Consider the following 17,204-nt stretch of genomic DNA (forward strand, 5'->3'; position numbering starts at 1 on the left):
GCTCTCACTGCTGAGAGCCGGGGTTCAATCCCTGGTCGGGGAACTATTATAAAAATCCCACAAGCCACGTAGTGCGGCCAAAAAAAAAAGGAAACAATAAAAGATAAAATAAAATAAATATACACTATCCTTGATGAGGAGCCTTCAACAGAAATTTTATGCAGATATAGAAATACATAAGGCTAACTATCCAAACCCTGCATCCATCCAATCAGCAAAGCTTGTCAACTCTAACTTTTAAATATATTCAGAATCAAATCACTTCTCATCACCTCCACCATTACCACCCTTGTCCAACTCGCCTCTCTAGCTTAGTCAACTGCAACAGCTGGCCTCCCAAATGGTCTCTTTGCTTCTACCGTTTGCCTTTACACACCGTGTTTCACTTAGCAGCTGGAGTCATCTTTTCAAAACAAAAATCACTTTATGTTATTTCTCTATTCAAAAACCCTCCAAGGCTTCTTTTCTCAGGCAGAGTAAAAATCCAAAGTCTCTACCACCACCTCTAAGTAGGTTTGGTCTTCAGACCTCTTCTCTTTTCCTATTTACACTTACCCTTTGGTGATCACCGCTCATCTCATGGGTTTTAATATACATATAAATACTATACATACGTTGATGACACAGGTTTGTATCTCTAGGCCAGAACTCTCTGAACTCTACCTGGACGCCCAACTGCTATCTCAAATTAACACACCCAAAAGTGAGTTCTGCAACAGTGCTCCTCCCTCCTCCAGGCCTCCCCACCTCAGGAAATGGAAACCATCTGTCCTGCGCCTTAGACCCCAAATCTGGGAAGCATCCTTGATGCCCTCCTCCATGTCCAATCTACCCCAAAATCCTGTTGGCTCATCCCTCGAACTATATCCAGGATCCAACCATTCCTTATTATCCCCGTGGCCACTAGACTGGTCACTATTATTTCTTGCATGGACTATTACACAAGCCCGTTTCTCCACCTTTCCATGACCCTTCTACTTATTCTCCACACAGAGGTGATAGTAAGCAAAACTTCAAGGGAGACCATGTGTTCCTCTGCTCAAAACCTTCCCAAATCTTCCCATCTCCGAGTTCAAAAAAACAAAAGACCTCGAGATGGCACTCCATAATTAGGCCTTTCAGTACTCCTGGGACCTCATCTTTTATTACCATTCCCTTCATTCATCTGGCTCCAGCCACAATGGCTCCCTGGCTGTTCTTCAAACAGCCCAGGAAGACCCCAACCTCTGAACCTTTACACTTGCTGCTCCTTCTTTGCCTTCCCCCAGATATCTACATGGTTCACTCACTCACTTCATTCAAGTCTATATTCAATGTCATTTTATCAGAGAGGCCTTCCCTGACCACTCTCCATATGAATTCTACCCACTCATTGTCTATCTCCCTTACTGGTTTGTCTTTGTAACTTAACATCCTTGACAATTTATGTGTTTGTTTACTGCCTGCCTCTTCCCACATGAGAAAAGAAACTTTACAGTCACTGGCACATAGAAGTTACTCAATAAAAGTGTTGAATCTGGACTCAAGCTTTGCCCCATCCAAATTTAGAAAAAAAGCTGCCACTGTCACCAAGTTTAAAAATTTAACAAACTCATTGTTTCCTAATTGATGATACTCACCCATGTACATAAAATAATGTATAAAGCTTCTTTGCATCAGTCATGCAGCTTCGAGTTACAGATAGGACTCCCTTGGGCCCCACTGTCAGGGGTTCAAGGGCAGGATTTCCAGACTCTACAAGCTGGGAAAAGAGGCGCTCCACACTTCGACGACAACCAACACATGGGACAAGCTGAGAAAGTGCGCTCAAGACTTCACGTGATGTCACCACCATGGCAATACTTAGATCTTGCTGCTTAAGCATACTATGTCGCTGAGAGAAGAGGGAAAGAAAAATAGAGTTCGTAAGAAAGACATGAAATGACTCTTTCACCACTCTTTCTGGTTCCTATCCTTGTGCAGTGAGTACAGCCTGGGCAGGGCTTGCCATCTCTATCTGCAACTGAGCCAGTAAGGCAAGGCCGTCAGCCTTGTCCATGCTGTACTGAGTTTGCTCCACAAATCCCCCTGTTCTAGAATCTAGGGTATAAAAAACTCCACTTAGGATGCCAGGGCTACGCAGTATGTGACCCAGCATAGCAAAAAGAAGCCCTGCATGTGGAAATTTAGTGCCTGTCAAATGTGCATTAAGCTTAGTACTCTCACTTAAAATAAAAAATTTCAGAAAGGAAAGAAAGAAAAGAGAAAAGAATAAAGATACAAAGCAGCTTTACCATGTCTTTTTCTCAATCTTTAGCAACACACTACGTTTAGCTACACAAGTCAAGTTAGGATAGTGATCATGTAGAGCAGCCATTCTCAACCTGCAGGTATGCGCAGGTGTGCCATGGATTAGTGGGAGAGAACAAGGCCTATCTTACCTATGTAGGAGCCTGCAGTGAGTAACTAAAATGCTGGTGCATATGAATGTTATCTGTTGGTTATGACAAGGAAGAGAAATGACTGAGAACCATGGCTGTAGAGAAATGGGCAAAACTCATAAATATCTTCTATTTAGATGGAGTTATAATTATACTACAAGTAATACCTCCAGTTTACAAAAAAAAAAAAAACAGATGAGAAAGTAAGATAACTCCCAAAAAGGATATTCTCACATTTACTATTAACCTTTAATTCAAAGTTTTCTCCAAAAGTTGAAATAGAATTTTGAAATAAAGTAACCATTTATCTTCCTTTATCTTGATCGTATATAGTGTATTTACAAAGTATCACACTGTTTAAGAATTAAATAAGACTGGGAGTTTTGGCTTAGTAGATGCAAACTATTACATTTAGAATGGATAAACAACAAGGTCCTACTGTATAGCACACGGAACTATATCCAATATCCTGGGATAAACCATAATGCAAAAGAATATAAAGAACATATATATGTGTATAACTGAGTCACTGTGCTGTACAGCAGAAATTAGCACAACATTGTAAATCAACTATACTTCAATAAAAAATTAAATTAAATTAAAAAACAATTAAATAAAAATCAGAAAATTCACTATACAAGATTAATTTTTTTTACTGAACAAAACAATTACTACAGAAAAAAACGAAGTTCTCAATGAAAAGTTGTCTGCCCTACCTTCTAAAAACAGGGAAATTAAACTTAAACTGGTGAAATTAAAGCCTTACAGACATGTAAAATGATAACACACCACCACCAAATCTTTCACATCACAGGTATGTAAATATACCTGGAACAATAGTAAAAGAAAGTAACTTCAATGCAATCTTAAGACCTAAAGAGTCCTAGGTAAAACAAAATTAATACTTACAGGTAAAATTTTAAATGACTCTTTAAAACACACATACATACATACACACACATGCACACACACACATTTAAAACATTAATTTTTAAAACTATTACCTGAATGAACTGCTTTAGTTGTGCACCATTATTTTGATGCCCATCGAGATTTAACACATTGTCAGGAAATTCCATCACCATCTGAATATGCAAAAGAATAAAAATCAATTATTTTATCCTCTTTGAGCACATGATACAGACTATTTTACAGTCTCCTAGGATAGAAACAGACCCCTAAAGCCCGATTTGCTCCCTCCCACCTCCATCAAAAAGTTAAAAAAAAAAAAAAATCCAAGTTACAGTTTCTAAAGCTAGAAATGGTACAGTCATTAGAAGCAAGGGCACTGAAGTCAGGCAGACATGAATTCAAATCCCAGCTCTATCACTTACAATTTATGTCATAATTCTGGGCAAGTTATTTAACCTGTCTGAATTTCAGCTTCCTCATTTGTAAAATGAGATTAAACAATAATTTTTCATATCTCTCATCAAATGGGTTGTGAGGATTAAATTATATTTTATTTATTTATTTATTTATTTATTTTAATTTTTTTTTTTTTTTTTTTTTGCGGTACGCAGGCCTCTCACTGTTGTGGCCTCTCCCGTTGCGGAGCACAGGCTCCGGACGCACAGGCTCAGCGGCCATGGCTCACGGGCCCAGCTGCTCCACGGCATGTGGGATCTTCCCAGACCGGGGCACGAACCCGTGTCCTCTGCATCGGCAGGCGGACTCTCAACCACTGCGCCACCAGGGAAGCCCTAAATTATATTTTAAAATGTTTGTTGCAGTGGCTAATAATAGCATTTAATAAGTGAAATAACCTGATATCTTACATTAAATATCCTGATATTTTCAGTTATTCCTTAACTACAGAATATAATAAACCTTACCATGTAAATGACTATATATATAATGACTTCACTATACACACACACACACACACACACACTCAGAATAATACCCAGCACATAGTAAATGTTTGCTCTAATCATGAACAGAAAAAAATACACTGAGGTATTTATTCGGTTATCAAAATTCACTACCAGAGGAAGAGGGATACATAAAGCTTAAGGATGTCTCAGGATGTCAGATAACGGGAATTAGTAATCAGCACATTTCACTGATGTGTGACACCACCGAAGTACCTTAGTTATGTACCACTAGGAAAGAGCCATTATAACTGGAAGATGTCACCAAACGAAAGAAGCACACCAATTTCAGAGATGTTAAATGTGAAAAAAAAGTATGCCTTCAAAACAATGAAATAAAGTAACACATTTGTATCTTAACTAAAACATTGTTAAACATATCAAACATACTGTGCTAGAACAAACTTCTATTTCCAGATGACAAGGGCCACAAACTCCTACACACCCAAAGAGTGAAGTCAGGATAAAGAGACCATTTGAGGCAAAACCAAAAAACTAAAAAACCCCACCCACCTGAATGGGATCTTAAAAAGATTCCTCCCTTCACCAACCAGCACCACAAAGACCTGCTTCTTTAATCAAGTGACCATTCTTTCCCCTCCACATTAGAAATGAGAGCCTAAAAACATGCTTCTTCTAGCAGTAAAGTGAGGACTAAACAACTAAGGGAAATGTAAGCAACAGATATAAGACCTTTTCTTTATTTATTAAGAAGGGTCTACTGGATATGTGAACTAGAAAGACAAGTGGATACTAAGGATGGACAATGATGCAAACACCGATTCAACAATCCAGAGGACTTCAGTGTATTTCACTCAAAAACTGCATGTACAATATGATTCAAATTTTTATGTGTATATTTTCTTACAGAAGAAGAAAATACGTAATATATTAGATGTGGCTATCTCTACGCAGTGAAAAGATATATGACTTTTTTCTTTACATGTTCCTATCTTTCCCAAATGTATTATAATACACATATTACCACTTATTACCAGGGAAAGAGCTACTGTTCCTTGTTTCCAATTCTATATTCATTATACCATGTTCAGAGACATGTTTCCATTTCAATAGCTTTTACTATTCTGGAAGTTTCTTCTTCCATACATACAGACTACATGTCCTTATCTCACAAATTTAGGATCAGTTATCCAGTTTTCAGGTTAATCAACTTCTCTCCAGTTTTCCCTCTCAGAGTTGTCTTATCTCCAAAGAGTGGTGGTGGTAATAATAAAGACATTTAATGTAGCTTTATGCATACTAGCCATTGTTCTAAACACTGTCATATATTAACTTTGCCAACAGTACAAAGTAAAACTGGTCATCTAGTCATCTAAATAATCCCGGTATTAGAAATCCTGACCCATGAAGACTGAAAAAAGAATAGTGCAATTAAGCCACATGATGTTTTCTGGAATCACCACACATGGTTTAAAACACAAAGAAATTAACTGTCAAGTCATAAAAAAGGTATAGGATAAACTTTTAAAGCCACATAGCTCAACAGAACACTGCAAGTCACTCCACATCTACCATTTAAGCAAATAATACCTTGATTTGCATTTCCACTTGCTTTATACAAATATACACCATTTCACCACATATTAATTGCCTCCATAAAAAGAACTGAGACAATTACCTGTACTACTTTAAGATCAAAGCTACTCATTTTACCAAATCAAGGTCTCTCCAGTCCAGGTCATAGGTGAAATCCAAAACTGACTCTGTGTAAGTGAATTATTTTTATTCTGATCAACTATATTTTATTGCTGTTTTTTTGTGTGTGTGTGTGGTACGCGGGCCTCTCACTGTTGTGGCCTCTCCCGTTGCGGAGCACAGGCTCCGGACGCGCAGGCTCAGCGGCCATGGCTCACGGGCCCGGCCGCTCCGCGGCATGTGGGATCTTCCCGGACCGGGGCACGAACCCGTGTCCCCTGCATCGGCAGGCGGACTCTCAACCACTGCGCCACCAGGGAAGCCCTATTTTATTGTTTTAATAATTAAAGCAGGGGCTTCCCTGGTGGCGCAGTGGTTAAGAATGTGCCTGCCAATGCAAGGGACATGGGTTCGAGCCCCGGTCTGGGAAGATCCCACATGCCGTGGAGCAACTAAGCCAGTGCACCACAACTACTGAGCCTGAGCTCTAGAGCCCGCGAGCCACAACTACTGAGCCCGCGTGCCACAACTACTGAAGCCTGCGCGCCTAGAGCCCGTGCTCCGCAACAAAGAGAAGCCACCGCAATGAGAAGCCCGCGCACTGCAACGAAGAGTAGCCCCTGCTCACCGCAACTAGAGAAAGCCTGCGCACAGCAACGAAGACCCAACACAGCCAAAAATAAATAAATAAATAAATTTATAGGAAAAAAAAATTAAAGCAGTGGTCAAAGAATACACCTAACATATTGAGACCTACCAGCTGACCTTTAAAATATATATGTATATAAAATTTAATGGATAATACCTACTTTAGGAATCCTCTTTAAAAAGTCTATAAACAGGGTTAAAATAAAAAAAAACCAAAATCCCTCATTTCCAACCATTTCATTTTCACCTAACTAGTACAGATAAATGTCAAGATCAGGTCTATTACTGCATCTTTCCTGGGTTTCACTGGCTTGGATAATACTAAATTTTGTACATACTCAATACCACCGGGTTAGAAACTTTGCACTCACACTAAGTAATTACTGTCGTTGCCTTTCACTTAGGACAATGGCTTTTTACCTTGCTGTTTACTGGCCAATCACTATATGCTCTTCAATGATGACACCACAATAAGAAAAAGGGAAAAAAGAAAAAGAGGTAGAGGATAGCAGCACTATTTCTCCCCATTCTTTAAAATCACTTCCTTCACTTAGTCTTCAGATTCTAGGTTACCTAAAGGAAGACAGTCATGTAAAGTATTTCAGGTGTGGTCTCACAGAGGAATCATTAGTGTTTGGCTTCATGATGAGGTTGCCTATCCCTAGCAAGCCAAAGATAGAACAAGTCATTGTCCTGCAATTACTGCTTTATAAAGTGTATTGAATCCATTACCCACTTTCACTCGTATCTGTCCTGCTTTCTCCTGACCACAAATAATCTGTTCTTAGCACATTCTCACAAGCTCTAACCCAACAATACTAAGCTTGTATTTATTAAAAATCATTGTCCCTTTAGTTTCACTTTTTTACTTCCTTATCCTCACAGTCACCTGCAACATCTATCACCTTTGGTAAATTAGTTAAATATTTAATCAAGAGTTGAAAGCAAACAATAAATGCTAAACTTCTAACTGATGCTAAATACCTAATCCCCAAAAGGATATTCTACATTTTAAAATCTTTTTTAAGTCTCAATCAAAAACCCTTATCAGAGTTTCTAGTCCCTTTTAGATTGGTTTGAATTTGAAGGGTAAACTGTGTTCCAGAAATATTGTAGCAATCTGACAGTATGCATCAAGAATTTTATAAAAGGTTTTTATCCTTTGATACAGTAATTTTCCTCCAAAACCCTGAAAAAAATTGTTAATGCAAAGATTTATGCATTATTTATATTCTTAGAGTATTATTCATAGTAAAAACTAGAACCACCTCTATGTCCAACAAAGGGAGAATGATTACATTATGGAATGTCACACAACAAAATATTACATGGCCACTAAAGCTGTTTAAGAATGACAAGAGAAAATGTTCTCAATATTACATTTAGTGAGAAAAAAGCAAGATATAAAGTGTTACAGAAAATGATACATCTCAACTCTGCATCTGTGTGTGTCTATGATGGGAACTACAACAAATGCTGCTATATTCTTAGCTATCTCTTGGAAGTAGGGTTAAGGATAATTTGTTTTGCAATTATTTTTCAAGATTATTTTATAAGGAGTATATATTTTGACTATTAATTCCTTTAAAAATACTTTAAAAATCTTAATTCTTCAAAGATGTCTTTAAAATAAAATCTGTATTCTGTCCATCTGCTATTCTATAATTCTAATAACACTGAAAAGCATTTTGGCTACATAGCATACCACTTTCCTGAATATTCCACCAGTTTACTTATTTGAGATTTTCTGAAATACACCTACATCAGCACTGTACTCAAGTATTCAAACCCACTAAACTGCCATTATGAGTCTTTTAAATGTGGTTACAACATACCACATAAAAGAGGAGGCTACTTCCTCACATACAAGCTTGTTAATTTCATTTTACAAATCCAACTTAAAATCGCCCAGTTTACCTAAGGCTAGAGGTTTCAGCTTCTGTTACTAAAACGATAAATATTTGTAACTAATTGTAAACATTACAACTAGACTTAACATCTAGAAGCTAACAAGATTCTAAGACTACTTGAAATAATGATCACACAATGTTTCCTCAGTGTATTACCTATGGACCCTAGGAACAAAGACCAAATGAAAAGTTAACTTCAGGGTGACAATGCCATCAAACTAACAATGGACCCGTGCATAACCCTCTGCTGCAGGCTTCTCCCCTCCCTCTTCCCCAACAGGTGTTTGCTCTACATTATTCCTTTAAGTAGTGTTTGGTAGAATGGTTCTGACACTTGTTTCCCTAAATATGATGCATTCTTGACAAGATTTTTCACTAACCAGCATTCAATGACCGTGCATAAGTTCCATAACAAAGCAATAAATAGTCTCACTCATTCCCTAGTGATAAAAACCCTTCCACAGTAAAGAAAAACTGCACCTTTTCCTAAATAAAATGCTATTTTAAGATATTTAAGTTGAGTAAGCCTAAATTTTATTTGCCTGGGTCACAAGTCCACAATACAATAAAAACGAAACTCAACCAACAGGTCAGTCCAATCCCAACTTCTCTAGAGAAATAAGTACAATAACAAATCACAGGGCAGCTTACCTCTTTTTCTTTGGAAAATTTTGGAAATTCATCATTGTGTAGAGAATAGAATATAAACCCCCCAAAGCTGATTATTTTAAAGCACTACATGATGGATGTATCAATGCTACATTCACATTAAAGGTGATTATGTGAGCATAAGGAGAATCAGTGTCTTAAATTTTTGTAAATACTCAAACTTATGTTTGATTTCCCCTGTTTTGATAGTATACACTCAATGGTAATCTTATGTCCAAACACACAGAACTTTTCTTTTTTTTTAACTTCAAAGGCTTTCTGGGACAATAAACATAAAAGGTTGATACCAAACTATGTGCTCTAGAAAAGTGTCTGTGTTGGAGGGAGAGAGAAGAAAGAAAATATCAACACATGAACTCATATTAGTTTTCAAACTGAGAAATGCATCATTTAATTTGATCAGTGTTAGTTTTTTAAAAAACTACTTAAAATACAAGTCCATTATACTTTTAATGCAAAAAGTGCAGAAATCATAACCAAGGCATACAAGTACACTTTCTAATTCATCAACACAAATTCTATTTACCTTATATCAGCCCAAATCATTCTACCTTTTTCCATGAAAAAAAAATGCACTTGGATAATTATAGATACTTTCACTTAAAAAGTTCTAACAAATTAAGTCATTCAATAGCTCTTCTAATCCTTTTAAAGGTACTGCAGCTCAATCAAGTCTTAACTGAGACTGGCAAACAGAAAGGCATAGACTGGCATCTCTACAATGACTTGCAGTTTATACAAAATTTGAAAAAAGTTCAGTAGATGTTTGCAAAAAAGAAATTCAGGAACAAAACAGATCAACTGCCTTTGAAAAGGAAAAAAGCCAAAGGTGTTACGATGAAGACACTTAACACCTTATCAAAGCAGGCAAATGTATACTCCAAAGCTTCAGCATCATCAAAACGCAGATTTCAAGATATTCAGAAAAGGATCATTTCATTTCTTAAGAAATTGTGGCAAGCAACTGCACTCATTTCCTGTTCAGATTCAATTCAAATTTCTACCATTTCCTTTTAAAGGAAATACTACAGCAACACAGGGCAGAGGGTCTGTAATGCTGTACCACGCTAAAAAGGAAAACTACTCAGAACTGGGTTTTGACATTCAAGATGAGCAATCAGCTTTTTACAATGCTCTTACACATTCAATCACTTTGCTTCCTTAGAAAAGGCTACCTGTAAGGAATAACTAATGACAAGAAAGCCCATTTTGAAGAGTCATGGCCTAGCAATACAATCACTTCGAACAGTTTTAATGTACGGGCATATTGAGACTATAACGAAATCAGATCATTTTAGTGGAATCTTTACTGTGCAAGAGCATGTCACTCTGCCCTCAGTAATTAGGCTTATGAAGAGCTGTAGTATTAAGATAGAAAATAGACAGGTAGCAGTGCAGCTGCGACATTTCCAGATAATTAAGCCTCCCCGAGGGTAGGTGGTTTCTGTAAGGGATAGGCCCTTGACGCCCAATATCCTTCAACCCGGCTCCGAGGCGCGTGCTTTGGCAAAAGCACCCTCTGCTAAAGGGAAAGGCTGAAGCTACAGGGTTGAAAAAAGAAGGGAGAGCTGGGGAGAGGGGCTCAAAGTGCGTACGGATCGCTAGCCTGGGGCCCCGCAAAGGTTAGCGAGCCACCCACTGCAAAGGCGAGTTTGCGGGGCCTGCCGGAGAGAAGGCCTCGCCTAGGAGTTGCAACACTCTTTCTCCAGTGCGCAGCGCTCGGCCTGGGGGAGGGGGAGGAGGGGAAACAGCTGCCAGGGGAGCGGCGAGCCTGGCCCGGCCCGGCCCGCTCACCGTGAGGGTGTCGTCTATGTAGAGGGGAATCTGCCTCCTCTCGAAGGGGAACTCCTCCTCCCCGTCCCTGCACACTGCCACCAGTCGCGCCATCGTCCCCGACGCTGCCGTTGCCACCGTCACCACCTCCTCCCAGCTGCTGCCGCCGCCGCCGCTCCTGCCGCTGCCGCCTCCTCCCAGCTCCTGCCTGCAAGAGCCAAACCCCGCGAGCGTAAGCACCCGCCGCCGCGCAGCACATTCGCCACGGGGGGGAGGGAGAGGAGCAGGAGAGACGGGAGATCTGAGCTGCGTTTCCCATCACCCGATTCCACACGCGCTCAGCCAATCAGCGCCGAGCAACGCCGGGACCCGCCCCCTCGCACCGCTCTCCCTCCCCACCCCGCACCCCCACCCCGCACCCCCACCCCACCGGCCTCCAGTCAGGGTCCAAAGGAGAGGCGAAGGGGACCCGCCGGCCCCGGGGCTTCCTAGCCCGTCAGCGGAGTCCCGGCTCTAGGACTCCAACCCCGGCCTCCGCTCCACTGCCCGCAGCCCGCTGCTCGGGGGCCCTCAGCCTCCAGCTGACCCCTTCTCCCCCTTTAAGAGCGCGCCCCGCCCAGTGAGTCCCCTGGGCGGCAGTTGCCCAGCGCGACCCCGCCCCTGGGAGGGGTCGACCCCGCCTCAGCTCTGCAGAGTCCGAGGTGGAAGGCTCAGACCCTTTTCCTATCCCTTCTCAGAGGAGCCTCGCGGTTCTGACCTTCACCGTTTTCGTGGTCGCCTCCCTGACCCCCACCTCGGCTCCCCGTTACCGGCTGACAAGGCCCGCGTCAGGGCCGGCCTGGGCGGGAGCGCGGCTCCAAATGCCGTTTCCTCTCCAGGCTCAGTCAGCCGCTGGCGCCACGGGGAGTGGGAGAGGGAAGGCGGAGGACATGGAGAGGGAAGGCGGGGGACATGGGGAGGGAGGGTGAGGCCGGTAGGGACTGAGAGGGCCGGGCGGGGGCCCCGCCTCCTCTCGCGAGACTCCAGACCCACGCTCCTGAGTCGCTTTTTTCGAAGCCGTAGCGGAGGGGGTGGGGTGGTGCTCCCGTGCTCCCCCGGCTGTCTCCAACGCGTGACCGGCACCCTCCACTGAGTCTAGCTACTCAAATAAATACGAAATAGGGCTGCTGTGAGGGATGAGTAGGCCTAAACTCAGTCCTCCGCTGCGCGAGCCTGGAAACCGCTCTCCCGAGGGCCGAGGGGCGAAGGGAGCGGAGCCGAGGTGACTCAGGGCCGATCCGAGGGTCGGGGCCCAGTGAGGACTTGGGTAAGTGGGCAGGAGCTGAGGCTTTCCAAATCAGTGAGAGCAAAAGGTGGGAGTGAGGGAGTGGAGACGTGCATCTGGGGGCTAAGGGACAAACTCTGGGTCCTTGACGCCGCTTGCCCTGACCCCCTGATCTACCAGGAGCCCCCCGCATTACTGCTTCCCAGAGTCAAGTCGCGATCCCGCCGAGGGGGCAGGAAATATTTAAGTGCTGACAGCTTTTTGTTGTCGTTGTTACACTAGAGACAAATAGAAGACTATGTGGAGAGTGGCTTGTGTATGCGTCCTGGGCAGAGAAACTTCTTGGACTGGGTTAATATTAACTTGGAGGCTCAGAAAGGACAGCGATTCCCTTGGGCAAAGTGCTGGTGCTGGCCAAAGGCCCTTCCCTCTGACCCTCTCCTGAGAAGCGGAGCTGCTGTCAAGACACTGCGTGCCATCAGGTACTCGGTTCCTACCCTGAAGGCTTTGGAGGCCAGTATAGTTGTTGGAAAGTATTCTGCCTATGAAAGTCTTCACGATGTTAAGGATCAATACATTTGCTGCTCTTAAAACTAACTAATCCTGGTAGAATAGGCTAGAGCTGTGATACTGATCTTTAAAAAGTTGGTCACCACATGAAACCGTAGAGATTCGCAACAAAAAACCCCATAGTGCACGCAACCCCTTAGCCATGTTGACTTACGACGTTGCGTGGTCACTGTTAGGTTAGGTGACCATAAACTGGAAGAACCATGGTTCAGTCCCAAAGGTGTGATTATCCAGTAAGTATTTATGTCTTTGGCCATGTTAGGAGAGCAGAACAGTGTATGGTCCCTAGCTTAAATTCAATAGGTATATAGGATGTGCATGTAGGTTCTGACAAGTTAGACTACATAGCCAAAACCTGCACATTTTTAGAGAATCTTGTGTTTTATGTAAAACCCTCCTAAGGAAAAAAAGAATACTGTGGCTTTTAAGATCTGTAGGTGCTCCTCTAAAGACTATGTCGGTTAATGTGCCTACTTTATACCTTTTAAACTTACTTTGGATGACGGTTGGTAACGGACATTGAAAATGACAAGTTCAATATATAGGTGCTAACTTTAATAACCTTCATTACTGAGTACACACTGGGTACTAGCAAAGAAAGAGTATTCACCCTGGGGGTTTAAATCTAAGTTAGAAAAGGCATTAAAGCCCAGATATAAAACATAACAAAACGAGGAGACCACAACAGTCTCTTTTCATCTGAGATTACTTTCCCTGATTTGGATTTGTCTTTTAGATCCACTGAGCACACTGCTTAGTATCTTTGGACAATGTTTCACATACTATAGGTACTTAATAAGTACTTATTGTAAGGTTAAAAAGCTAATTTTGCTTGATAAATTGCTCTTTCTCAAGGAGGTAGCCTGGGCGCTACAAATGTGATAAAACCAACATTTGAGGGGAAATTATTTCCCTGTAAAACAATTTTTAGACGTTTTAACTGTGTATCTTCATTTTAGAGCAGGCACTCTTTTTCGCTATTGGTCTATCTTCAACTAAGCAAATATCATATTTAGTGCTGCAGCAAATATTTCATGACTAAGTATCTGCCTCAGAGAGCTTACCTTTAATTAACAAAATAAATGATTGCATAAAAAAGCCAGGGGCTTCCCTGGTGGTGCAGTGGTTGAGAGTCCACCTGCCGATGCAGGGGACACGGGTTCGTGCCCCGGTCCGGGAAGATCCCACATGCCGCGGAGCGGCTGGGCCCGTGAGCCATGGCCGCTGAGCCTGCGCGTCCGGAGCCTGTGCTCCGCAACGGGAGAGGCCACAACAGCGAGAGGCCCGCGTACCGCAAAAAAAAAGAAAAAAAAAGCCAGTTGTTGAATTTCGACATTGGCAATGTGAAGGGCAAGGCTAAAGAATTTTAAAGGCCAAGAAAGAGCGGGCAGTCAACACCAGAAGACATTTTGCTGGTACCTCATAGAGAACAGTTGGTGTGATGGAGATGTGGTAAATTATCAGCAAAATACCATTCTTTTTCTTCTCTGGGAGGTCCACAATGTGTGAGAAGCCAAGCACAAAACTCAGACATAAATGAGTTATGACTAGTCTCCAAGCTACCTGGGTTTAAAAGAAAAGAATATTGATTTGTTCCTTATACTCCTATCTTCATAGACTGTACACAAATTCCTAGGGAGCAAAGTATGTTTTTGTATCATTTATACAACCTATTGGACAAGGTGCTCAATAAAAATTGTCATTTTCTGAACACAAAGCTATTCATATATATGTGGTAGACATCCCCAGTTTCTAACTGTGTAAAATTAAAGGCATGAGAATGAGTCACTTTCTGAAGGTCATAGGATAAGGTCCTAGACTAGATTATATTCTTCCTTTCTTCTCTTTCCCCCTCGCTTCTCTGTCCTCAAAATTGACAGTTGAAAACTCATTAGAATACATACTGTTGTTCTCACTGTAATAACCACCTTGTTGTATGTGGCGGCAAAATCAACAGCAGGATGTTATTTAAATTACCACAGCTGTCCAGATCTGAGTATCTGTGAATCGGGTTTTCTTTTTCATGACCTGACAGTGGGAAGTTGTGTTCTATGTGTCAAAAACAGAGGTACATTTTCCCCACTAAAAAAATTTTAAAGGAAAAATAAGATCCACAAGTTAAAATGTAAGCTCCTTGAGGGCTGGGTCTTATTTTCTTTTGTTTCCCCCGGGACCTATATCTGACATACTGGAACTCAGTAAATCTTTATTGAATGATCTCTTTCTCTTCTATAAACTAAAATCAAGTCAGAATGGTCTTTTTTTTCTTATTAATTTCTGTTTTTATTAATGCAATTTCATTAGCTCTTACATGACTTTCCTAACTGGAGGTGGAATAAACACACAGTACATTTCATTCTTAGTTGTGATTCAATGTCTGTAACTGGGAGACAAACTTACTGAGAGATATTTAAGACCTAGGACAAGAAGCAGCAGACCAATTAGACACATGCTCGTTAAGTCATCAAATACTTTAAATTACTATTTTTTTAATGAGAGGACAATATGGTTAGAGCCTCTCAGCCTCCTATGAATGCTTTGAACAGGTAAGTTGTAGGATATTAGCACTGTGACATAGCAGGAAAACCAATCACCTTTCCTAGTCATGTTTAATTTACATACTATAATCTTATTGGTTAAATTTCAAGGTTTTTTTTTCAGTCTTTATTGAATTTGTTACAATATTGCTTCTGTTTTACATTTTTGTTCTTTTGGCCCTGAGGCATGTGGGATCCTAACTCCCCGACCAGGGATTGAACCCACACCCACTGCATTGAAAGTCGAAGCCTTAACCACCCAACCGCCAGGGAAGTCCCTCAAGTCTTCCTTTTTTTTTTTTTTTTTTTTTGCAGCACGCGGGCCTCTCACTGTTGTGGCCTCTCCCGTTGCGGAGCGCAGGCTCAGCGGCCATGGCTCATGGGCCCAGCCGCTCCGCGGCATGTGGGATCCTCCCGGACCGGGGCACGAACCCGTGTCCCCTGCATCGGCAGGTGGACTCTCAACCACTGCGCCACCAGGGAAGCCCCAAGTCTTCCTTTTTAACTGAAAATAAAATCTGACTTTTGTTTTTATAGCTATATAACTATTCAGTAGACTGATTTTTTTTAGGGGGAAACTTCTTTCAATAGATTACCTCCAAATATAACTGACTGTAGTTAGCAAGGATAAAATGCCACATAAATACCAAATTAGCCATCATCAATATAACAAATTGAAGTAAACTAATTAGTATAAGTCACATTCGCTGTTTACCCCCTCCCTTACCAGCATATGCCCCTCAACTCCGCAGACACACAAACACTGACTCCTCATCCCATCCATCAGCTCTAGCTCAAAAAATACCATCTGTGGGGAAAACTTTCTTGACTCTACTGTAAAGTCAATTCTTGATTTGACACTCTTGGCAACCTATACTTCATGACTTAACACAGTTTATAACAGTTGTTTCATGTGTTTCCCCCATTAGATTGCAGGCCCCAAGATATCAGGAAATTTTTGCTTATCATCCCTAGCAGAGAGAGTAGGCTAAAACAATGAATCGTTTTGCCTCGAGACAATAGCTTTGTCTCACAACAAATAATTCCGTCTATTCTATGGAGGATTTAACTGTTTTCTGACTTTATAAGTATTTGATTTTAAACATTTGCTTTCTTATACTGAGGTTTCTTAAAAAGACTAAAATTGAGTAGTGTTGACAGTTCCACAACTGAGATATTTTAATGTAAATGTTATAAAATACATACAATATAAAATACAGAATAATAGGTGCTATAAGATGGAACGTAGGGGCTTCCCTGGTGGCGCAGTGGTTAGGAATGTGCCTGCCAATTCAGGGGACACGAGTTCAAGCCCCGGTCCAGGAAGATCCCACATGCTGCGGAGCAACTAAGCCCGTGCGCCACAACTACTGAGCCAGCGCTCTAGAGCCTGCGTGCCACAACTCCTGAGCCCGTGAGCCACAACTACTGAAGCCTGTGCACCTAGAGCCCATGCTCCGCAACAAGGGAAGCCACCACAATGAGAAGCCTGCACACCACAATGAAGAGTAGCCCCCGCTCACTGCAACTAGAGAAAGCCTGCGTGCAGCAGTGAAGACCCAACACAGCCAAAAATAAAATAAATAAATTTATATATATAAAAAAAGATGGGCTTCGCTGGTGGCGCGGTAGTTGGGAGTCCGCCTGCCGGTGCGGGGGGCGCAGGTTCGTGCCCTGGTCTGGGAGGAGCCCACATGCCGCGGAGCGGCTGGGTCCGTGAGCCGTGGCTGCTGGGCCTGCGCGTCCGGAGCCTGTGCTCTGCAACGGGAGAGGCCGCAGCAGTGAGAGGCCCGCGTACTGAGAAAAAAAAAAAATAAAAAAAGATGGAAAGTAGAAATCCTCCTCCTCACCCTCCAATCTTCCAGTATGACAACTGTAAACAC

The 17,204-nt window shown here is 41.9% G+C and overlaps 1 protein-coding gene across 6 annotated transcripts in view; it reads right to left on the minus strand.

The window, feature by feature from the left end:
- GGNBP2 (gametogenetin binding protein 2) overlaps positions 1–11,909 on the minus strand; it is a 31,281-nt gene extending 19,372 nt beyond the window's left edge. For 3 of the 6 annotated variants that reach the window (XM_060081447.1, XM_060081448.1, XM_060081442.1), the window contains exons 1-4: positions 11,708–11,909; positions 10,972–11,158; positions 3,425–3,505; positions 1,620–1,873 (exon numbers count right to left, since the gene is read on the minus strand). In XM_060081447.1, coding sequence (XP_059937430.1) covers positions 1,620–1,873; positions 3,425–3,505; positions 10,972–11,064 — 428 coding nt within the window. In that variant the 5' untranslated portion in view covers positions 11,065–11,158; positions 11,708–11,909. Of the gene's footprint in view, positions 1–1,619; positions 1,874–3,424; positions 3,506–10,971; positions 11,159–11,380; positions 11,561–11,707 lie in introns of those variants that run through there. The other 3 variants (XM_060081445.1, XM_060081446.1, XM_060081443.1) reach the window with 3 other exon arrangements.
- Positions 11,910–17,204: the final 5,295 nt, after the last annotated feature.

The sequence above is a fragment of the Mesoplodon densirostris genome, chromosome 18 (genome assembly GCF_025265405.1).
Source record: "Mesoplodon densirostris isolate mMesDen1 chromosome 18, mMesDen1 primary haplotype, whole genome shotgun sequence".
In the NCBI taxonomy this organism is placed as follows: Eukaryota; Metazoa; Chordata; class Mammalia; order Artiodactyla; family Ziphiidae; genus Mesoplodon; species Mesoplodon densirostris.